The sequence below is a fragment of the Tiliqua scincoides genome, chromosome 6, assembly GCF_035046505.1.
Source record: "Tiliqua scincoides isolate rTilSci1 chromosome 6, rTilSci1.hap2, whole genome shotgun sequence".
Lineage (NCBI taxonomy): Eukaryota > Metazoa > Chordata > Lepidosauria > Squamata > Scincidae > Tiliqua > Tiliqua scincoides.
Window position 1 is genome coordinate 27,346,808 of NC_089826.1, and position 24,892 is coordinate 27,371,699.

Below are 24,892 nucleotides of genomic sequence, written 5' to 3' on the forward strand. Positions count from 1 at the left end.
ACCCATTGGGGCCATGGTGGCTTACCCAGGGGTAAGGGAAAGGGTTTCCCCTTGCCTCCGGCTGAGCCACTTCTGGCCCCAATCTTGCGCCGGATACAGTGCAGGCCTCCTGGCCTGCCTGTTCCAGTGCAAGATAGGATTGCTCTGTAGGTGACTTTAGGCATCTTCAAAGGGTCTATAGATCAATGGCAGAACACATGATTTTCATGCAGAGAAGGTTCTAGGTTCGGTCTTTTGGCATTCCAGCTAAATGGATTGTTGGAGGCCTTGGAGAGCTTCTGTTAGAGGAGAGGAAACTGGGCTCGCTTGGCCTAACTCAGTTTTAAGAAAGGAGCCTTGGCTATGCTACACTCATTGTTTCAAGCATTTTTCTTTTTTTACTACTACACAACCACTACTCCTTTTTTATAAGGATAAGGGAACGCGGGTGAGCATTTCGTCAGCTGGGTGATATTCATTAGTTCTAGGAGGAACTTCATCCATACAAGTTTACCCTCAGATAATTGTCCTTCAGAGATTTCAATTTATAATATGCTGAATATGATGGTGAACTGATTCACACAACCAAACCTTTCTCTTAGGGCTCTCCACACCCTGGCCCCGAGCCCAGATCCGGGGTTTGGAAAAAGCCCTCCCACCTGCCGCTGCTGCAGAATGGTAAGCAAGCACTACTTAGGATGGGAAGGGCTTTTTTGGGACACAGTGGTTTACAGTTTGGAGACTGCTGCTTCTATGCAATTACTTCCTGGCAGATTTTTCATGTCCAGGGATGGACTTGTCTGTCCCACTGACAACAGCTACCTCAGTCATAGTTAAAGCCACGGCACTTCCAACCTGACGATGTGGTCAAGCAATGTGCTAAGAGATGCTCTGTACCCAATTGTGCTATTTTAGAAGTTGCCACGAGCATTTCAGCCAATGGGCTATCATGTCCACATGTACAGGGCATGGGGAGGGCAGGGAGAGGCCAAGCGAGCAGACAGGCAGGGCTTAAAAGTCCTATCACCAGCCAAGGATGAGAGTAGACACCAGCAGCTAGGAACAGAGAGTGTCCACCCCAAAACCTTGGTTAGAGATTGCCATTCTGGGTATCCAAGAACATGGACCAGCCTGGTCAGGAAGAGAAGAAGGACGAGGGTAGTTCTGACACACCATGGCCTTGCACGGAAGGCTTCTCCCCACTAGACTCATGGCCCAAATATTTCACCCCTTCCTGCCTTGGCAAAGGTGCTGACCCTCAGGCCCTGGTGGCCATGACCCCCCCCCCCGTACCACATCACATACAGCTCTTTAGAATTGCTCAGCATATATGCAGATTGCATGCCAACCTGTAATTGTCAATCTGAACACCGACTGAACTATTGCAAGAACTAGAATATACATCCTGTATTTCTTAAGACATCTAAACAACAATAACACCTTTTGAGGTGGAAAAATGATTGCGTGATCCCAACCCAGCTTTGTCCTTGAAGAGCATTTTCTCACAGACCTTCATGTGAACATTATTGTACACAGAGTGCATGATGCTGTGGTAGCCATATGCTGGAAATTTTCAGCTTTGGCATAGAAAGAACTGAAGTAGCTCAGTTTTCTTTGTGCTACACCCAAATGCAAATGCCGGGGAATTGTCATGTTGTGTCAACCTGCTAGGCAATAAACTCTGGAATACATAACTCAGATAATTTCTATTTGTACAATGCGCCTTGGCAGAATAAACTCAAAGTGGTAAAAAAGTTTCTTACAACAGAAGTTCCAGAATGTTCTGGTGGATGTTACAGATAATAGAGTCATACTTGAAGACAGTACACAAACTATGCTTTTGATTCTTGGCAAGTAAAATGTAAAAAGTAGACATTATTTGCATTGGTTTAATTTTTTTTCCCCTCAGGCGTGTACTGAAATATTCATGTGCCTTCAAAAGAATTCAGTGACTGATATTACTCCTAGCGTTTTTGAAGTATCATGTTGTTAAAAATACTATTTTGCTGCCCGTCACCCTAATGTTATGGAACCAAAATGGCTCGTCATATTTCTCTGGAGAAAACAGACAGGTGAAAAGTGACCAGTCGTATCTGCTTACTGTTGAGGAACTATTACACGGCATTATTTCAGTAAACATTTCCCACTGACAACTTCAGTGATTCAAAAATCTTTCATTTAGGTGAACTCAGTAGGATTTCATGTGTTGATGATCTAAATCTCAGTAGGTTGGTCTCTTGACTGGTATATTTCACAACCCCTATTTCTGGAAGGTCAGCAGCCCATATTGATGGATACGGTGACTCATTGAAAACAAAAGGTCTCCTACAAATGTGAAATTGCTCTCATTAAATGAGGGTGCGAAAGTTAAAGCCAAAAGTCACTTCATGATATCTTCAGTGCACAAAAATTAGTGTAAAACTGGCCTTTATCGTTACCTCTAGGCAGAATATATGCACTTTGCATCCGAAGCGAAGAGTTAGGATATGGAGTCTGAAGTATATGGAATCAGGCCACAGTCTACCTAGCTTTGGATCATCTTCACTGACCAGCAGAAGTTGTCTAGTGTTTCAGGCAGGGGTCCTTCCCAGCTGTACCTGGAGATGCTGAACTTGGGGCTTTATGCCCCTCTCTTGAAGATGCCTGCTCATCACAGTGAAAAGTGGTTGCGTGTCTGCTTTTAGTTGTTCTCAGAATTTTCAATTCTCTTTTTCTCATTTTGTTCAGACCTTCGTTCAACGTTCAGACCAGAAGTTCAACGTTATATATTTTTTTCACTTAGGGGTGAACTACATCTTAATAGGTCTTAATGCGTGTAGCAGCATCCTAACGCCTTAAGAAGAACAAGGAAAAGCAACACTACTTCAAGAGGGGGGAATTTACAGCAGAGAGGTGGAGACGGGGGACTGGAAAGAGTTTAGCCACTGAGCCCACACCAGAAAATAAGTGTGTTGGGTTAAACTTGGGCCACAATTTTATTAACTAGCAGCTCAATCCTATCCAGGATTGGGCTGTCAAGGGGAGGGAGTTCCAACAGCAGAAGAATCTTCTGCAGTCTTAAATTGGCTGCTGATGGAGTCTGCACAACCTACAAAGTCTGCTGATGGAGTCTGCAGTGCTCTGCAGCAGACATTTTGGGGGCGTTGCTGCAAGTGGCGGCAGTGCTCCATGTCTGGTGTTGGTTCCCACTATACCCACTGGACCAGGTAAGGAGCGGTGGGGACAGGAAGGAGTGAAACTTGGCAGGGAGGGGGGAGGAATGGGGGAAGGGAGGCTGTGGGAAGATCCAACAGTAATGGCATGTGCTGGATCTTATCCTCTCTTTTTTGAGCCTCCTCACCTCTTTCTTGTCCTCAGATCTGCACCAGCTACAGAGCTGGTGCAGGCCTGAAAAGACCAACTGAGGACCAGGAGGCTTATGGAGGGTTAGGGATCCCGCTGAAGCCTCTTGATCCACCACCACCTCCCCCACTGGATACAGTGTGCTTGTTGTTTTTGGCATGGCTGCATCAGAGTCCTGGAACGTGCTGAAATCCCTAGCATGTATGCACTGCTGAAATAGAGACGCCTGTGTTAGCTCGGTCATATTGTGAGAATGGATGATGGCCGGATCCCAAAGGATCTCCTCTATGGAGAACTCGTGCAGGGAAAGTGCCCTACAGGTAGACCACAGCTGCGATACATGGACATCTGCAAGAGGGATCTGAAGGCCTCTGGAGTGGACCTCAACAGGCGGGAAACCCTGGCCTCTGAGTGGCCCGCTTGGAGGCAGGCTGTGCAGCATGGCCTTTCCCAGTTTGAAGAGACACTTGGCCATCAGATTGAGGCAAAGAGGCAAAGAAGGAAGGCCCATAGCCAGGGAGACAGACCAGGGACAGACTGCACTTGCTCCCGGTGTGGAAGGGATTGTCACTCCCAAATCGGCCTTTTCAGCCACAATAGACGCTGTTCCAGAACCACCATTCACAGCATGATACCATAGTCTTTCGAGACTGAAGGTTGCCATAGTCTAGCATCAGAGTGGGGAAGAATAGGACTGATCTCTAAATGTAACAGAAACATCATAACTACAGTGCAGGTACAACCCTGGGGTGAGGCAGCTTCTGCCAGTATGAAGGGAAAGGGTATTTTTTCCAGACATCAAATCCCATTTCTAAACATGTTGGCCCTAGGATTGGAACCATCATCATCCTCATCAGTATTTATATATCACTTTTCAAGAAAAAGTTCATAAAGCGGTTTACAGACAAAATCAAATAACTAAATGTCCCCAAAGGGCTCACAGCCTACAAAGATGCAAAAGAAAACCTGCAGACAGCCACTAGAGGTGAGGAGGGCCGGTTACTCTCCCCCTGCTAAATATAAGAGGAGCACCCACTCGAAAAAGTGCCTCTTACCCAGTTAGCAGAGGAATGCCATACATAAGATGATTCCCAGCACAAATTCTTAACCATTAGATTTACGATTGGCCTCATTTAGGTCTCTAGGACAAAGCACATTTATGCACAGTCATTCTCTGAACAAAGGTATTCTATGATTTATATAATAATTACATTTGCTGGCTATATAACATACAATTTTATACTGCACAAGGCTCTGTCCTACTGTCCCAGAATGTATCATTTTCTGAGACGCGGTAGTTCAACAGTGCTCGACAGTGGTGCTGGAATTGCATCTGTACAAAGGACATGGAGATAACAGAGCTATTAAATACATGAATAAGATATAAGGCACACAAACAGGAAGTGAAGGCTAAGCTAAAACTGATATTGGCGTTGTGCTCCTGACTCAAGAGCAGAGTTGCAATAAAAAAGCAGGAGAATTTAATCTGCTGGCAGCATGTGTTGCTGGCAGCATGTGTAGGGCAGTAAATAAAAAGAGTGAGCTAATGCATAATGCATTGACTGGAAAGTAAAAATAATTTGGTTTTTTTAAAAATTCTCCTGATGATAGAAAACTGGAAACACTTTATGCAGACCCTGAAAGATTCAGAAAATGAAAGTACAGGTAGCCTGAACCCCAACAGCTTAGTCACAATCCTCCTTGGTCAAGGTACTGATGCTGATGTAGGTGATTGAATGGAGTTGCATATATCTTAGGAGATTGAAGCTGGGACCTCAACCCTGCTTATGCAAAGCCCAGGGCTTGGGCACACTGAACGGGATCTGGGACCTTTTTGCGCTTCTGAAACTGCTGTCCTGTTGTGTAGCATAGAGAGCTCTTGCTTTTTGAGAAATCACAGGAGAACTGTACAGATGTTGCAATGTGATGCACTGAACCCACATGGGTGGGGAGCAAAATTGCAGCTGGCCCCTTCTACACATGCTCTAAGTCAGGGGTGCCCACACCCCGGCCCTGGGCCACTTGTGGCCCTCGAGGATTCTCAATCCGGCCCTCTGGGAGCCCCCAGTCTCCAATGAATTCTGGCCCTCAGGAGTCTTGCTGGAGCCCGCGCTGGCCCGACGCAACTGTTCTCAGCATGACAGCCAACTGTTTGACCTCTTGCCTGAGCTGTGGGATGAAGACACCCTCCATTGCTTGCTGTTTCATGTCTGTGATGCAGCAGTGGTAGCAAAGGAAAGGCTGGCCTTGCTTTGCGCAAGGTCTTTTATAGGCCATGAAAGATTGCAAGACCCTTCATTCATTCATATAAGTTCCATCTCTAATGTATTCATTTATGTAAATTTATTTAAATGAACTCTTTTTTCCCCGGCCCCCGACACAGTGTCAGAGAGATGATGTGGCCCTCCTGCCAAAAAGTTTGGACACCCCTGCTCTAAGTCAAGGGTGTCCAAACTTTTAGTCAGGAGGACCACATCACCTCTCTGACACTGTGTCGGGAGCTGAGAAAAAAAGAATTAATTTACATTAATTTGAATAAATTTACATAAATGAATATATTACTTACATTTATGAATGAAGGGCTTGCAATAAAAAGCTTTGCACAAAGCAAAACTGCCTTTCCTGTGCTGCAGCATCACAGACGTGAAACAGCAAGCAGTGGAAGGAGCCCTTGCTCCACAGCTCACGCGAGAGGTCTAACAGCCGCTCTCACGCTGAGAGCAGTTGCGTCAGGCCAGCACTGGCTCCAGCAAGACTCCAGAGGGCCAGAAGCTCATTGGAGACTGAGGGCTCTCCATGGGCCAGATTGGGAGTCTGCAAGGGCTGCAATTGGCCCCTGGGTTGGGGTTTGGGAACCTGTGCTCCAAGTCATTTTTGAAAGGGCTACCATGCACATATAGATATACAACAGTGTTATGTGCACCACCACAAACCCTGCATTTGGGATGCACAGAGGCTGTTACTCAGGTGCTAGAAATGGGGCCAGCAGGTGTGATTCCTCCCTTTCAGATATTCAGCAAACCATTGCTGAATGTCTTTGCAGTCCAAAGTCTAATATGAGACTCTCTCAATCTGACTGGAGCATGAAAGAAAGGCTGATGATAGCAGCTGTATTATTAAAGTTATCCTTCATTCTTGAGTTGTCCAGATACTAGCAACTTAGAAGCATGCATTCATGAACTGAGCACACCTTTTATCAAACTGTGATGCCTGTTTTTTTTTTTCTTCAAACCTGACCATTGCAAATTCTTTATAGGTAAGCAGAGAGTACCTAGTCCATAAATGGTGAGGCTTGTTCTGCAAGGTCTCTCTCCCCCTCCTTTCCATCTGCTTCTGCATGCACTCCAATGAATAAATAATACCCCTGTCTGAACTGGGTTGCTTGGAAATTTCTTGCATAATGTTAATGATACTAAGTGGTGCTGTTGGCCTGAGAGCTATATTCTTCTGCGTGCATTTGGACGACAAAGGCATATTTAAAGAAATGCAAGTAATATTGTTGCTAATGGAAGGGCATTACATCTGACATTCTTTGTGAAGTGTTTATGGCTGCATCAAGGGCTTTTAAGACCATAATCACGGCCACTCTTTAAGGTTGGACTAGCTAGCTTTTCTGCCATGGCACTGAATCACTACTTAATGTGTTATTTTCTAATACAGGAAATATTTGCTTGTTATTGCTTTTTTCCCCCTTGTTGAGTAACCAGCATTGTTGTTTAAAACACAGGTTAATGCAGAGGTTTATAAAACATGTCAACAGGTGGCCCAGAGGAGAATTCACACAAAATAGGCTTTTTGCATAGCAAAGTGGCTTTTGTGTAGCAGCAAATGCACTGTGGAAGCCCTGTGGGCAACCTGCAGTGATTCTAGTGGCAATGGACTTGCAGTTGGCAGCTGGGTCAAGTAGGTGTGGTCTGTCCACTGAAGTGGTGAAGCAATTGTAAGATCAGTAGCATTTAAAATTGGGGTGGATCTCTGGAGAAAAACTTAATGCTAAGGGCAAAGATAGTTGTGGTTGGCATGGTGGCAATGGCTTTATTCATAGTCATCCTCTATTAGCTAGCAACTGAGCAGGGAGGAGAAGGGGCCACACAGCCACCATTTGCGACCACCAAGCAGTGACTGAGTGAGTGGAGATTGCCCTGCCTGCCTGGTATAAGCCCAAGCACAGACTGCGACGAGGCACAGAAGAAAGCAGGGAGAATCAGAAACAAAAATCATTGTGTGAGTGCACTGGGGAATTGAACTGTGGCAGCCATCTCCACTCCTAGCCTGGTTCAAGGGTTCTGGCTCACAGGCAGGGTCAGCCCCAGGGTGATTTCAATGATTTCGCCCAATTGGGCCCTGCACATGATGGGGACCCATTCTAGGGCGGCAAGTGGATCACCTGTGGATCACAGCCACCACCTCACTCATGAGCTGACACTTGCAAGACCAGAGTGGCAAGTAGAGGCAGCCTGTGCTTGTTGCCGTTGGTAGTCCTGCCTGTCCGTGGGTCGGTTTGACCCAAAATGGGCTGCCCAGAAGCAGTTGGCGATGAAGTCATCATGTCACCATCTACTTCAGGGTTGCGTGTTTTGCGCCAGGTGCCATTGGCCCTGGGCGTGCCTGCCACTTGTCCTGGTAAGAAGGGGAGCCGTGGGGGAGTGGGCTCTGTGACCGAAGGGTGGCAGTGCTCACAGGTTCCAGGCTTCTCTCTCCATAGAGAACCATCTACAATATAGTGGCACGGGATTTCAGATGTTATAATGAAGGCATAAAGGATGGGTGGGGCCTGTTTTGATGCTGATCTCCCTACATGTATCCCTTATAGTATATCCAGTCAGAAAGTGTTGAGCAGCCCAATCCAACATAATTTCCTCAGTGCTGATGCAGCCAAGCCCACAGAGATATAATGAATTCAGGGGGTCAGGGTGTAGTCGACAGCTGTGCTGTTAAAATTGACCTGGTCCTCATATCTTCTATGAATGACCTAATGGGGAAAGATACCCAGATCTATTGTAATTCAAGTAAAAGTTACTCCAGGACAATTCTGCAAGCTGCCTGGATCAAAAAGGAAATGAATTCAGGTTTGTTGTGGTTTTAAAACTGCCACCCACCTAGTACCCTGATTTAGTAAGTCAATGAACAAAATTAAAATTGGAAAGTACACTATTAATAAAGGATTTATTTTTGTCACATCCTCTGGCATCTTTCATATGGTTTCAAATTATAAAACAATGACTGGAGAGATCTAACTAGCAGCCCAATTCCACCTAAATCTCTGTGCAGCTATGCAGTGGTGCCAGTGTGGTTTCCACTGCGTCCCATGGGGGATTTTTGGCTGCTGGAGGTCTCCTCAGGGTAAGGGGATATTTGTCCCCTTGCCCCGTGGTAAGCCTCTGCAATTGCTATGGGGCAATTCAGACCTGCACCAGCGATATCGCTGGATCAAGTCTGTGTTGCTCGGTGCAAGCTGATCAGACCGGGAAAGGGGTTTAGATTTGGTGTGCATTGCAGCTACCAAACCTGCTCCCCTATCACGCCCAGTCTGCCCACCCCACTTCCTCTTCTCCCCCTTCCACCCTCTGGCTGCCCCATTCCATCCCCTGCACCGGGCTTACCTGCTCTGGCTGACCTCCTAATCTCTGCCAACATATACGGGAAGGCTCCAGCCTTCCCTCTGGTGTGCCACCTGCTTGTGCTTTTCAGCCCACTCCCCGCCCCAAACCACCCTGATCGGCCCCCACTGCTGACCTATGTGCTTCCAGTTTGTACCCAGGAACCTGTCTTCCTTCCCTCCTCCAGGGGGCCCGGATTAAGCATCTCCATGCTAAAACAGTGAAGTTCAGGGACTGCAGGGGATTAGTTTGTAACCAGGGCCTAGGAAAGGGGGGTAAAGGGGATAATTTATACCCAGGCCCAGTGTCCAAAGGGGGGCCCTGGAACCAAAGGAGGAAGCCCAGAAATTTCCTGGGATCTTATGTTTTCCTACCTACTCAGACTTGTTGCCTGCACGGGATGCTGGTGTGACAGAAAAGTGAATATTGATGGCCAGGTGACATCTGAACAGGGAAAGTTTCTGCTTGTAGCCATGTTCCTAGGCCCACGTACAAGACCCCAGCTGTAACCAACTTCTAATTAGTGCATACCAGGTCTGAGAGAACTGTGGAGGAGGCCACTTCACAGGGCCCTCAGATACCGTACCAAACTATGAAGTGGGCTCTAAGGTCAACTTGATGAACAACAAGGTACAGCTGTGAACTTTTCAGGTTGGGAGGGGGGATTCCACCATGAGTAAGGAGGCTTGCGGCACATCCACCCCCCGAGAACTTTTGGCTGGAACGGAGTTCTGATTGGTGGATGGGTCAGGAGACCTATAAAGGTGAAGGAAAAGAGCTTTCCTTGTTCTAGCTTTGTCTCTGGCTATGGGGCTTGAGCTTTGACCATTCTGACAAGATGGACCTGCCTTGATTGCAGCAGGGATGGGTCAGACTGGACTTTGGAAGTGTAAGACTTTGGTGAGTGATAGCTAGAGTTAGGAGTTAGCTTTTTATTGTTTTAGTAGTGCTGCGTATTGTATTGTATTGATATGCTGTACCCTAAATTCTGAAATCTTTGACTGATGCAGTGCTGTCTGTATAACTATTCTTTAAATCTATATTCAATAAATCCTATCTATTACAACTGACTGGATTATTGGGATTGGTGGAACATAGGGTACTTGGTTGTGGGAGTTAATCCAGTGTGACTGAGTGGAACCTGGAGACCCCAGTAACAAGAACCTGCTCCTGGCTTCAAGCCGAGTCAGAGGGGCTCAGGCTGGAGCACGGTTCAGGGGAGGGTTCCCCAAATTGGCCTGGCTACCAGGATTGGAGGCTCTTATGGTTAAAGAGCAATTGGTAACTGAAACTGGAGAGGCCTGAAGGGTGTTCGGTGGCTGTATGGGTTTATGGCCACGTAATTACCTCTAAAGGCAATAAACGGATTACACGGCCCTCAAAGGGGAGGGTCATCTTGGATGTCACACTGGGGACACTACTGATGCCACATGGGTTGGTAGACCTGGGCTCCAAAGACTTTTCCAGCTGTCTCTACCCTACCCCTACCCTGTTTTGCCCCTCCCTGCCCCTATTCCGCTTGCCAGTCACCACCCTCCCCTGCTCTGTTTCACCCCTCCCTCTTTGCAAAGGGGCCCAATAGAAACTTTGTACCCCCTGATAAAATTCCTCTCAGAGGCCCTGCTTGTAACCACATCCTTCTCCTCTGGGCTAGCCAGAATTCCTTCTCTAGGACACTCCCTGGAGTCCTCTGATCTGCCTCATCTTATCAATAGCCTTCAAAGGGCTTTTAAAGCCCTTTTCTATTTGTAGCCAGGCAGCCTTCTTCCTTTCCTCCTCCAGGAGGTCCAGATGAAGTGTCTTCATGTTAAGACAATGAAGGTGCTGACTGGCACACTTTCAGGTTGCCTTGCCTATCCTTGGGCAGCTCCTTTTGCAGATTGCTCTCTTGAGCCAAAAACCAGCAGGCGATCTAGCAGTCCTGGACAGCAAGCAACAGTAACTACAAGGAATGTCAAACAGGCAGTGCTTCTTTCAGTGCCTCCTGAGAATAATGAGCTTTGGTCCAACACCTATGAACTTCTTATGAGCGGGATTTAAACACCCAGGAAGACGGGCTTACGCTCAGTGGAAGAGCACATGCTTTGTATGCAATAATCCCAGATTCAGTTGCCAGCATCTTTAGGTATGTCTGGGACAGACTCCATCTGAGTCCCTGGGGAACTACTACCAGTCAGCAATACTGCAGCGGTATTGAGCTAGATGATCTGGTTCCAAACCAGATCTGGTTCCTAACAAGGCAGCCCCATATGTTGTGTCACATTTGAGCCCAGGTATAGATGTTCAGGACAGAAAGAACACAGGGCGAGAGCAGCATCTTGGTGGCAGTCACATTGAAATATTTAAAAAACTGGCCGTCATAATGCTGCTTCCTCCCAATTGTGTATTTGTTGCACCCAGTTGGAACATCTGGAAAAGTCTTTGGTAGGCAATCTGGGAGATCTAATGCCCACAATAAATACCACCCCAATAAATGTCCCTGATCTATATTGTGTTAATGTAGGTGACACTGTTTGGACAAGCTGGTTCTTATCAGCAAAGGCTCTCTCTGCAAAAACACTTGTTATCTTTATTGTAAAAGTTTGGCCACAGACCAATGTGCATTATTTTTCCTACCTTCTTATATATATAAAAATCAATGATTCTTTCAGAAGGATCACATAAGTTACCCAATGGAAGCTCTATAATTAGGTTTATAACACCTAATACCATCTTCTGAGCACATGTAGGATGCAGTCCCCTGATGTTATGATGCTATTTCATGCCTTATGATCAAAAGAGCTGTGTGACTCTTATATGTATTTGTGTCTTTATGGAACAGAAAGGAGACCACTCTTTCAGAGCTCAAAGTGCTTTTTAATGCACAAAGATCAGGCGAAAGATAGAGCCCTTCAAAAACCCAAGGAGGGGACTAAGATTAATGGCATTTTATATCATTTAGAAGAAAGAGAAAGAGTTTAATACTCTATAAAGCTTCCCTACATTCTTCAGGGGTACTTGGAATTAATAAAATTGATCACAGCCACTCAAATCCCTAACTGTACAGATCTGTGTTTCTATGGAAAAAATATAATCTTCTAGTTTTCACCAATTGTAAATGAAACTTGAAGACACTATTGAAAGAACCACAAGCCTCTAGGCCAGGGTTAGCCAGACCCCAACCCAGGGGCTACTGCGGTCCTTGGACTCCCAATCCGGCCTGCAGGGAGCCCCCAGTCTCCAATGAGTCTCTGGCGTTCTGGAGACTTGCTGAAGCCTGCACTGGCCCCACGCGACTGCTCTCAGCGTGAGGGTGACTGTTCGACCTCTCGCGTGAGCTGTGGAATGAGGGCTTCCTCCACTGCTTGCTGTTTCACATCTGTGATGCAGCAGCGGCAGCAAAGGAAAGGCTGGCCTTGCTTTGTGCAAGGCCTTTTATAGGACTTGAGCCATGGTAAGACCTTCATTCATTCATATAAGTTCCATCGCCAATATATTCGTTTCTGTATATTTATGTGAATTTATTCAAATTTGAAATTTATCCCTAGACACCCCTGCTCTAGGCCAAGAGACATGATGAAAGATCTTACATGATGCAAGGGAGGAGAAAACCTTTTCCTAATTTAAAAAAAAAAAAAAAAGAATTCCTAAAAATAGAAATGGTGAACAATCAGGATCATGCATATGTTCAGTACTGACCAAATTTGTAGGAGGCCATCATGATCCTACTTCCCCCTTAATTTTTCAGTCAGCATTGAACATAGTGTCTACACTCTGCATGGTGTGTTATTGATTTTCCTCCTCTGTTGAATATGCACTGTTGCAGCTGTCTTTAATAAGTAAGTACTTACTTAATAAGTAATTGAGAAATAGCTAGCTAGGTCCAAACTTTAAATGTGTACCAGCTGAGTAACAGTCCAGCACAATGCAGTATCATGAGCCAGATCTGTCCTTATGGGAATTAGGGGTAATAGCTGATAAGGCAAAATGATACAACATGACAGTATCACACAGCAATGCACAATGGCTAGCTGGACCTGTCCTATAGCAATGAAAAAGGGTGTTTGGAGCAGGAAGTGTGATATTCCCACCACCACCATCAATAATTACTACTACTACTACTATTTGTTGGCAACCTTCAATCTCGAAAGACTGTTGCACATGCCCAATCTCGACTGATCTCGGAAACTACTCAGGGTCAGGCCTGGTTAGTACTTGGATGGGAGACTGCCTGGGAATACCGGGTGCTGTAGGCTTATACCATAGTCTTTCGAGACTGAAGGTTCCCAACCATGGTATTGCACTCTGGATGGTGGTTCTGGCATAGCATCTAGTGTGGCTGAAAAGGCCGATTCTGGAGTGACAATCCCTTCCACACTGGGAGCAAGTGCAGTCTGTCCCTGGTCTGTCTCCCTGGCTGTGGGCCTTCCTTCTTTGCCTCTTTGCCTCGGTCTGTTGGCCAAGTGTTTCTTCAAACTGGGAAAGGCCATCATACTACTACTTTTTATATATCACTTTTCAACAAAAGAGTTCACAAATCAGTTTACAGACAAAATCAAATAACTAATTACACCCAAAAGGGCTCTGACAGCCCAATTCTATGCATGTCTACTCAGAAGTAAGTCCCCTTAGAGTCACTGGAACTTACTCCCAAGAAAGTGTGGATAGGATTGGGCTATCTGTCTCTAAAAAGAAGAACCCCAGTGAACAGCAACTAGAAAAGTCACTGTACTGGGAGTGAAGAGGGAGGGTTACTCTTCCCCATTAAATATAAGAGGAGCACCACTTAAAAGTGTCTCTTTACCCAGTTAGCAGCGTTCACTCATGGCTGCCTGGTAAGGAATTTGCTCTTGCAATCCTTCCATCCTAGGCTAGTCATTTTTGTGAGCAAGTAAATTGTTTACACTCATTTGTAGGGCTGTACATGAAACATACACGTGGCCTATGAATGCTTGCTTGGAAGCAATCCCTGTAGGAATCTACCACTACATGGGAAGGCTGGAAAGAAGGTTGCACATTTATCTGCTGTTTTTCTCGTGCAGCGTGATCTTAATGTGGGGGGCTCCACGTGCATTCTGAGATCATGCAGGCCTATAGATTGTACTCATAGCCCTTTGTGAACATTTGAATCAGATCAGTGTGTTTCAGTACAGCAGGAAACAGCTATCTAGAAATCATTAAGTATCTTGAATTACATAAACTACAAGCCTACAATATCCTTTAGAAAAATCCATTCCTTTGTCTTGTGACCTTTCCTTTGCCTTTTTAAATAAGGTGCTTGACTCACTAGGGAAGGTCATATGCCCTGATTTTCAATTGTACTACTGCTAGATGGATATTTTCTATCACTTCTCTCACAGCGCAGTTTTCTCTTACTATATACCACTTCTTGGTATCATATTCATTTTCAAAGAACCTGGCTTGGACACTCGTGGATTTTAAAATTATGTGGCTGATACGTGACCCACTACCAAATACTTTGAGAACCGAATGCAGTCTGAAACCAAATAAAATATACACTTTTTCTAAAAACGAAATACATGACACTTATTACTTGCAAGCTGTTCTATATACAGGTATCATTCCTAGTGACAGCAAACCTCTTTTTTTTACCAATAGGAAACTATTGATCATAGGTAGCAAAATGTATATTAAGGCTGCACCATGTGTATATCTTCTCAATACAAAGAAAAAAGCAGCAGCTATAATATATGCCTGCTGCAAACTTTGTACATGATGTGAACCAGAGACCTGAGTGTTCAACAAAGGAGCTTTATTTGCATAGAGTAACTCTTACAACAAAATCTAGAATGGCTGATGCTTAAGCTTTCTGTGCTTTGACAGTTCCCCCCAGAACATCTTCCCTGCATATGTCTTCCGAGCCATTTGTTTTGGTTCTATTTGCGGACACTTATTGTTACAGTAGTGACATCCATCAAGGAAGGGTTTTGCATGGAGGCCACGGCAAGTATTGGGAATTGGTCGGCAGGAGAGACAATGCACGCACTTTTACCATCTGAACCCTAGATGCAGTCTGAAATCATGTTTCATGGCCTAATCCTATTCCCCCCCCCCCATCAATGCAGTGGTACCAAAATTGCAACTGATGCATCTTATGGTGTGGGGGGCACTTGTAGAGGTCTCCTCTGGGAAAGGGAGCAATTGTTAGCTTACCCAGCGATAAGCCTTCATGATGCTGGGGGGGGGGGAAGGGGGTCTACTTGCATCTGTGCTAGCTAAATAGCTGGTATAGGTTTGTGTGAGCCTGCAGCAGGGGATTGGGTCTGGAAAGGGGTTTAGGATTCAGTGGCTACTGCTACTGCCAAACCCTTCTCTTTCCTAGACCCTAGAGCATCCTCCGCCCCCTGTTCTGTCAGTCCTTGCCCCTGTTCCACCCTCCCACACCCCTCTCTCCTCTCTCCCTGACTTACCTGCTCCGGCAAGTGGTGGGGGATGCAACAACATGGGCAGGAAGGTGCAGGCTTTCCAGCCTGCACTTCTGGCTATGCGCTAAGTAGCACACTGTTGGAGCGCCTTTTACGACTGGCACTGACTGCTTTTCAGCTCCAGTGGAGGACTTGGACCAGCTTCATGTGGTAAGTATAGGGTTGGGCTCTCAGTCTACTCTCCAGTTAAACCATAACATATAATGCTGTGACCACATCTCCTAGGCATTTGTTCTTTGCACTTCACATCTTTGGCTCCAGCCTTAGCTCCATACTAGTTATCAAATGTATCATGATTACCAGTAAGAATTCCTGAACAACAAGGTGGTTGATTTAAGACAATCTTTACACACTATAATTTGGCATCTAGCAGACTAATGCCCGGAATATACAGTTCATGGTTTTCTACAAATGAAAGCCATGCAAATTATTTATCTAACAATTCAACAGTTAAGTACCTGCCTGATTACTTTCTAGAATATGCACAGTCTTCCCAAATGCAGTATCAATACATTTGATACATTTGGGTGACGTGCGTGGGCAAGTGATACCGCTACTGGTCAAAATTTTTTAAATCTTGGTATTTTTGAATAATACCCTCATGTTATATACCGTTCATTGCGTAATTTACAGCAAAATGCAATGAAACAAACCCTGTTGAAATATCTCTATTCTATCAAAAGTTACAGCCAAAAAAAATCCAGTAGGGGTGGGACATTACCACATGCACCACCCAGGATGTTGCCCTGCCCACTGCATTGAAGGAGGTCCATCATAGGGGTGATGTGCTGGCTGCTTGCATTGGGTGATGCAAACCCTAGTGAGGCCACTGCAAAATGCCAACCGTTTTGAACCCCATAAGCTAATATGGAGCATTAACTGGAAGGACTGGATACTATGTCTGCAATCCTATTTATACAAGTAAATAAAGCTCACTGAAAGCAGTGGGAATTACTAGGGTACCACAGTCATCGAGAAGGTTTGATTTCTAGTGAAGTTGTTGCAATTCTGTTGGTATGAACAATCATTCCAAACCTATCGTATGTACAGTTCTATCTGATTGAATTCCAGTTTGGGGAAAACATGGGAGCTGGAAGTACAAACTCTTGTGAAAGCTAGTAGGGGATTACTGGCTTGATCCAGGGCCTGTGCAGGTGGAATGTGCATTCTGCTTGTGTGTGCTGTTGCAAAAGTGCTGTTAAGTGCTTCCTGACAGTGCAAGGCCCAGGTACGCTGGTGTGAAGGCTGGCGCTTTCTCTCTGTCACAGGTGGTTGTCACGGTTGGGATGTCCTCCAGAGCAGGTAAGTACAGTGCGGGAGAGGGGAGGCGGATTGAACGTGGTGGGGGAGTGCAGAATGGGGCTGTGGCTGGGTGGGCAAAAATTGGGCCCAGGTGGGGGTGGGGTCAGTGCCACTGACATGTGCCATGAACCAACCCCCTTCCCGGGCCTGATCTAGTTGCATGGATCAACATGGACATGCAGCAATAATATTGCTGGTGTAGGTCAGGGTTGGCCTTTTATGGCTTCTGGGCCTTAGCCTGGAGCAAGGTGACAGATGTCTCAGAGGTGGGCCTAGCATTGGGTGAATGGGGCGAATGTCCGGGGCGCTGAACCCGCACAATGCTAGGAAGCCCGCACTGGAAGCCTTACTGAGCAACCTGACAAAATCGGAAACTGTACTTCTGGTTTTCCAGAACTACAGTTTAAGACTGTGGGGAAACCTCAGAACACTTCCCCAGTCAGTCTTAATGTTGTGTGAAGCTCCATTGTGCTTGGTGAGTGTGTGTGTGTGGGGGGGGGGCATCGCACGGAAGGATGCCATTGCGGACCTTTTCCCCTGGGTGCAGGGCAGGCTGAGTCTATTACTGGGGTATTACTTACCCCAAGGAGGATTCTAGCAGCCCAAAATCCCCTGTGGGATGAAGCATAGCTCATGCTTGCATAGCTGCATGTGGTTTGAATTGGGCTGGATTGGGCTGTAAGAAAGAGAATATGCATCCAGGTGGACATTCCACTGAGAACAAAGGACGACATTTGCATTTGGCAGTGTATCCAAATAGGAATCTGATGTATCTCTACAATTCTTAAAAATGGTATCTGAGACATTCCATGGAATTTTCATCTTTGTAGGAGCAAAAGAACAGCCCCGCTGGATCAGACCACAGGCCCCTCTAGTCCAGCTTCCTGTATCTCACAGCGGCCCACCAAATGCCCCAGAGAGCACAAGACAGCAAGAGATCTGCATCCTGGTGCCCTCCCTTGCATCTGGCATTCTGACATAACCCATTTCTAAAATCAGGAGGTTGCACATACACATCATGGCTTGTAACCCATGATGGATTTTTCTTCCAGAAATTTGTCCAGTTCTCTTTTAAAGGTGTCTAGGCCAGATGCCATCACCATATCCTGTGGCAAGGAGTTATGCAGACCAACTACACACTGAGTAAAGAAATATTTTCTTTTGTTTGTCCTAACCCTCCCAACACTCAATTTTAGTGGATGTCCCCTGGTTCTGGTGTTATGTGAGAGTGTAAAGAGCATCTCTGTATCCACTGTATCCTTCCTGTGCATAATTTTGTATGTCTCAATCATGTCCCCCCTCAGGCACCTCTTTTCTAGACTGAAGAGCCCAATGCTGTAGCCTTTCCTCATAAGGAAGGTGCCCCAGCCCAGTAATCATCTTAGTCGCTCTCTTTTGCACCTTTTCCATTTCCACTATGTCCTTTTTGAGATGTGGTGACCAGAACTGGACACAATACTCCAGGTATGGCCTTACCATAGATTTGTACAACGGCATTATAATATTAGCCATCTTATTCTCAATGCCTTTTCTAATGATCCCAAGCATGGAATTGGCCTTCTTCTCTGCTGCCACACATTGGGTCAACACTTCATCGACTTGTCCACCACCACCCCAAGATCTCTCTCCTGATCTGTCACAGACAGCTCAGAACCCATTAGCCTATATGTGAAGTTTTGATTTTTTTGCCCCAATGTGCATTACTTTACACTTACTTATATTGAAAAGCATCTGCCATTTTGCTGCCCATTCTGCCAGTCTGGAGAGATCCTTCTGGATCCTTGTATCCCACAGTTAACACACTGTCTGGTGAAATAACTGATTTTTACAGATAGTTACATTTAACTTTAATAAAGAGCCTTAGGTGGACCTTTGTGGAGGAAACAAGTGGGCAACTAAACTGGAATTCCAGTTATTCCTTCAAGAAACCAGCAAAGATTCACATTATGTAAAAGAAATTTAAGAAAGAAGCCCAGGGTATAGGGTTAGTAACAGGATACAGGGTTCATTAATAGGGTTAATAGGTTTAATAATCATTTTATCATTTACAAGATGGAGACTGAAAAAGGGATATAGCTTTGATATTTGCTCCCTTCATGATAATCCACCAGATATTTAGATACATTCAGACAACTCCAAGGGAAGATTGAATAAGGTACCATGCTAGTGCTACTAAGGTCGCAATCCTGAAATGCCCTTGGGCCAACGTAAGTCCCTTGAGCCGGCCCAGGAGTGTGGCAAAAGTGCCGTCAAGCACTTTTGCGCCACTCTGAGGGAAGATAGGCTGATGCACAGACGTGTGTTGGCCTCCCTGTGTTGATGTGAGCCCTGGGCCCAGTAAGTATGTGTTTGCTGAGTTTGGGGAGGCATGGGGAGTGTGGGAAGGGAGGCATTTCAGGGGAGGGGAGGGTGGATTACAGGCATTCCTGGGGGCAGGGGAGTGGGGACCAGGAGGCAGAGCCAGGATCCAGCAGTTATGCTGGATCCTTATGCTGTTCCCGGACATCCTGGAGCAGTCCAGGGCTGCTTGGATTTGCGCCACCTCATTAGGTGGTGCAGATTTGAGACCTGTTGGGACTGCTGCAGCTCTCCCCAGGGTAAGGGAAAAAGTTTCCCCTTTCCTCGGGCTGAGTCTCAGACAGCCAGAAACTTGCCCTGGATACAGCGCAGGCCTGCCAGCCTGCCTGTTCCAGCTCAAGTTAGGATTGAGCTGTAATTTACCTTACTCTCCAGATTTTATCTAAGGATTGCCCAGCCTCTTCTTCAATGATCCCTCAGAACAACAGTCATAATTATTTCCTTTAATGTTAACAATTATGTCTTAGCAGGAGGCAAACTCTATAAATAAATACAACCCTTGATGTCTAGCTACTTCTTCTGATGGCTCACTGGGGTATTGGGGTTGGCTATGCTAAGAGGTCACTGGGTTCAGTCCTCTTTTTTCCCATCATGTGGGCTGCTGGTTCACTCACTAATTCTAAGTTAATACCCCCGCACCTTGCAAATCAGGTGCTATTCTGATTTTGTAAGCATACCACTGCAGGTCTGATGGGCCTTTCATTGCTTTATCAATTTTCCCCCCTTCCATACCTACCCTAAATGAGTTCCAGAAGCAAATCTAAATCTGAATACACATGCAGTCAAATACTGTAAGTTTCAGCGCTATAGCCAACGTGGTGTAGAGCAGCCATTCTCAACAGGAGCCATATGGCCCCCATCAGATGCCCTGGCATATTTGGGGCACAGAAAGAAATAAAAAATAATGAATTTATGTTTTTTGTTTTTTTTTATGTTGTATCCTTGTTTAACAGGGGGCCTTCTGAAACCTGAGAAGATCTCCCAAGATGTGCCCCCCCCCAAAAAAAAAAAGGATTAAGAATGGCTGGTGTGAAGGTGAGAATAAAATGTCAGACATGGACAGGGAGACTGGATTCTCATTCAGCCAGGGAGTTCAGTGGGTGACCCTGGACCAAAAGCTGTTACGAGGATAAACGTGGTGTTCTGAAACACCATGTACTCCACTCTGAGAACTTTGGAGGAAGGATGGGATAAAACATGTAATGAATTTGAACAAAAAAAAAACAACTAGCCCCTTGGTTCAGAAATTTACAGAGCTAGCTGGTGTTTGCAAAATGCAGAATAACACAATGCTGAGAGAACTCCCTAGACCTATGGTGCTTTATGTGTCAGAAATATATCACAGAGAGGAGACCTCACCATTAATTCTCATCTTACCTTCACATCTTTTATGTTCATCCTTGTCCCTTCCTTCCCAACAAAGATGTCATCAATGTCAACAAGAATATATCTGTCCAAGGACAATGTGAGCCTCTTTCCTGACAAGAAGGAGATGGCGTCTATAAAAATGAGCTTGTGCAGCCAAAAGTTCAAATTGTTTCCAAACAGGACTCTTTGAATCCCATCGTGGAGTCCCAAGTCCTGTATCACTGTAGCATAGAGAGATACCTTAGGCAGTGATGGAGGGAACGGCTTGGAAGCCTGAAATTCTGTTAAAAGCACTGGTTGGTAAGTGGAGTGGTTATATTGGAAAACGGTCCAGTCTTCGCCAGGTAATGGGCCTCTCTCAACCCTTGGGGCTTTGGTAATGTGCAGTAGAGGAGACTGTGGGTTTACTAAGCAGTCTTGCAGAGCTACATTATTATAAAGATGCAATGGAAATCCTTTGAGTCTAGTGCTCGACAAGCTGTTCTCATTGGCTTTATGAAAACCAATTATGCTAACACTGTATTCCACACAGTATTTTTCCAGAAGCTCTCTGTTCCATGAATCCATAGAGGTGTACTTTAAAATATTTTCGTATATCACAAGAATATATTTCCCTTTGCCATTATCTGCCAAGGGAGGGATATCTCCTTTTCCAGATGCAATCACCATCTGATACCGAAAGCTACTCGATTCCAAGATGGCTATGATGTCTTGACCAAGCTGAGAGTATTGGCTTTCAACAAACAGCAGCACTGTGGGGTCTGTTCTAGATGGATCTATCGGCTTTGCCATTTTCAGTTCCATGGACCTGTAAGGTAAAAGTTTAAGGTCTTCGCACTGCACACCTCCTGTGGTATCAACAAGAGTAATTTCCTCCTTGTGACCTGTATACAAGTAATAGGCCGAAACAACTATACTTACTAAGCAGAAGGTGGCTAAGAGAATTACTAATGTTCGGAAACTTCTCCGAAGTTTCACAATCAGATTCATTTTTTTTTTTGCAGCACTTACAAGTGTGCGTTTGTGGTTTTGCAGTTGGCTTTTTCCTTCTAAAGTGTCATTATAAACAGACCAAGAGATGGTAGCAGTACCATTCTCCAAATGTTCATGTGACCATTGCAATGCATTTATAAAGGGGTAGGCAAGGCTATGAAACTCGTACAGCTGCAAGTCCAAGGAGCTGGCAATCTATACTGGAGACAGTCTTCTCGGAATGTACCGGTTGCCAATAATCAATGGAAGAGACACGTAACATTATCTGCAACAAAGTGAGAAATTAGAGTAGGTTAAGAAAATCCATACAGCAATTAAAATGTGTTAATTAAATAAGCTAGTCACTTCTATAAAAAAAAAAAAAAAAAACATCCAAAGCATGGAAGTGGTATTGATTCTTTTGTGGAGGACAGCAGTAGGATGCCTTCGTAATATAAAGGATGCGTGAAAAAATACTTATCCTTTACCTGTTGTAACCCAAAATTTGTAATATACCTGTGATATACTTGTGATATTAATTAAAGCCCTATATGTGTCATGCTAAATAGAAGCACAATTAATGCTAACACACCTTCACCTTGATTATGTGCAAAATTGTGTGCAATTTTGAAATGAAACAAATTTTGAATAAAAACAAAGAGAAAACATAGGTTAAGGTAAATCATAACCAAGTATTCTAAAAATGTAACTTGGGTCAGTTATTTAAGATTTCTATTATTCCTTTCAAAAGGTCATTTTTATTACAGATTGAATGAAAAAAAAATATCTAGAAGGCAATACAAAATATTTAATAACTAATCTGTCTGAAAAAGACAGTTTACATTTCCAATATCATGTTTTTTAAAAATCCATATGATTCTTAATCACAGGAGTGTGGGACTATTCTCACCTTGTTTAATAGTCTAATGGTCAGTCAGCCACAATACTATGGTTGCCCTGTGCTAACTTTCTGGCAAAGAAAGAAAGAAAGAAAGAAAGAAAGAAAGAAAGAAAGAAAGAAAGAAAGAAAGAAAGAAAGAAAGAAAGAAAGAAAGAAAGAAAGAAAAAGTGTTCTGGCAAAGAAAAGTTCATTACAGGTTACAAGTCATAGTAGGTATGTGTAAGATGTTGGTTTTAGAGGCAAGCTGCCTCTGATTGCCAGATGCAGGGGAAGGCACTGGAGGCAGGTTGTGTCTGTTGTCTTGTGTACTCTCTGGGGCATTTGGTGGGCCACTGTGAGATGCAGGAAGCTGGACTAGATGGGCCTTTGGCCTGATCCAGCGGGGCTCTTCTTATGTTCTTAAAGATGCTTTTGGGTGGCCAGGTCACTGTCACGTGCTATCAGATGGCTGCAGAAAATGGTGAGCAACATGGTGCACACAGCAGTAGATCTAGGAGACTCCCCTGCCCTGGTAAGTTGGCAGAGGGGGTGGGCTCTAGGCAGGAAGGTGTGCCCCAAGGATCTGTCCTGGGACCGGTGCTTTTCAACCTCTTCATAAATGACCTGGAGACAGGGTTGAGCAGTGAAGTGGCTAAGTTTGCAGACGACACCAAACTTTTCCGAGTGGTAAAGACCAGAAGTGATTGTGAGGAGCTCCAGAAGGATCTCTCCAGACTGGCAGAATGGGCAGCAAAATGGCAGATGCGCTTCAATGTCAGTAAGTGTAAAGATTGCACATTGGGGCAAAAAATCAAAACTTTAGATATAGGCTGATGGGTTCTGAGCTGTCTGTGACAGATCAGGAGAGAGAGATGGGGTAGTGGTGGACAGGTCGATGAAAGTGTCGACCCAATGTGCGGCGGCAGTGAAGAAGGCCAATTCTATGCTTGGGATCATTAGGAAGGGTATTGAGAACAAAACGGCTAGTATTATAATGCCATTGTACAAATCTATGGTAAGGCTACACCTGGAGTATTGTGTCCAGTTCTGGTCGCCGCATCTCAAAAAAGACATAGTGGAAATGGAAAAGGTGCAAAAGAGAGTGACTAAGATGATTACGGGGCTGGGGCACCTTCCTTATGAGGAAAGGCTACGGCGTTTGGGCCTCTTCAGCCTAGAAAAGAGACGCTTGAGGGGGGACATGATTGAGACATACAAAATTATGCAGGGAATGGACAGAGTGAATAGGGAGATGCTCTTTACGCTCTCACATAATACCAGAACCAGGGAACATCCACTAAAATTGAGTGTTGGGCGGGTTAGGACAGACAAAAGAAAATATTTCTTTATTCAGCGTGTAGTCGGTCTGTGGAACTCCTTGCCACAGGATGTGGTGCTGGCGTCTAGCCTAGATGCCTTTAAAAGGGGATTGGACAAGTTTCTGGAGGAAAAATCCATTATGGGGTACAAGCCATGATGTGTATGCGCAACCTCCTGATTTTAGAAATGGGTTAAGTCAGAATGCCAGATACAGGGGAGGGAACCAGGATGAGGTCTCTTGTTATCTGGTGTGCTCCCTGGGGCATTTGGTGGGCCGCTGTGAGATACAGGAAGCTGGACTAGATGGGCCTATGGCCTGATCCAGTGGGGCTGTTCTTATGTTCTTATGTAAGGAAGAGCAATGGGGCATTTTGAAAAGGAACTAGGGAAAGGTTGGGGGAGGGAGGGGTGGATTTGGCAACGGTTGTGTGCTGGATTCTACCTCCCACTTTTTGTCCTGCCCCGCCCCTGACTTTCCTAGGACTTTTGCCAACTATATAGCTGGTATAAGTCTCAGGAGACCCATAGGGCCTCCTGATCACCCCCCCCCCCACACACACACACACACTGTAGCATGAAGTACATTCTTTCATGATGTGCCTACATACATACCATGGTGAGGGATAGGATTGAACTTTTAATTGCTATCTTATCTCTAGGATCAGTGGAGGCCGGTATCCTTTTACAACATGAGGAAGTGGGACAATTACTTGTTACTTGCTTAGAATATTTATTTCTTTATTTGTATCTCACATTTCTTGCCTGTTGGACTCAAGGGGGCTTTCATGAGGTTCGTAGGGAGCCACTCATCTAAGCACAGATGACAACTAGACCTGCTTGGCAATATTATGTATCGTGGGCCTTCAAATCATGCTCTGGGATCATAGAACCACAAAACCTTTTGCCGGCATGCCCCATGGTATGGATCAGGTTGCTAAAATCCTATCATAAAAGCACCTGCAGACACTCAAGTATAAGTCGATCTCACAGATAAGATGAGGGCAGGTTTTGAGCCAAAAATCATGGAATTTTCTATGACTCTTGGATAAGTGTGTGTGTGTGGGGGGGTAAACTTAGGGGCGTGTCTGACTATAGTCTGATTTTACTGAGGCTAGATCCTGAAAAATAACCTACCGTAATTGTTACCTAAGAACTGTACAGTCTCCAATTTATTAGAAATATAGTAAAAGATCATAAGACACAATTTTATTCACTAACTTTATAAATTCTGGTCTTCACAACCTTTTTGTAAAGACTATCAGAGTAAGCGCACTGTAAGCAACATACCAGTAGTACCATTAATCAAATCCTTCTTTAAGGTGCATGGTGTATTAAGCCAGAGGCTC

At 45.0% G+C, this 24,892-nt stretch overlaps 1 protein-coding gene across 1 annotated transcript in view; it reads right to left on the bottom strand.

The window, feature by feature from the left end:
- LOC136655607 (bifunctional heparan sulfate N-deacetylase/N-sulfotransferase 4) overlaps positions 1–21,364 on the bottom strand; it is a 138,527-nt gene extending 117,163 nt beyond the window's left edge. Inside the window, exon 1 of the mRNA XM_066632185.1 lies at positions 20,384–21,364. Coding sequence (XP_066488282.1) covers positions 20,384–21,364 — 981 coding nt within the window. The remainder of the gene's footprint in view (positions 1–20,383) is intronic.
- Between the last annotated feature and the right edge of the window lie 3,528 nt (positions 21,365–24,892).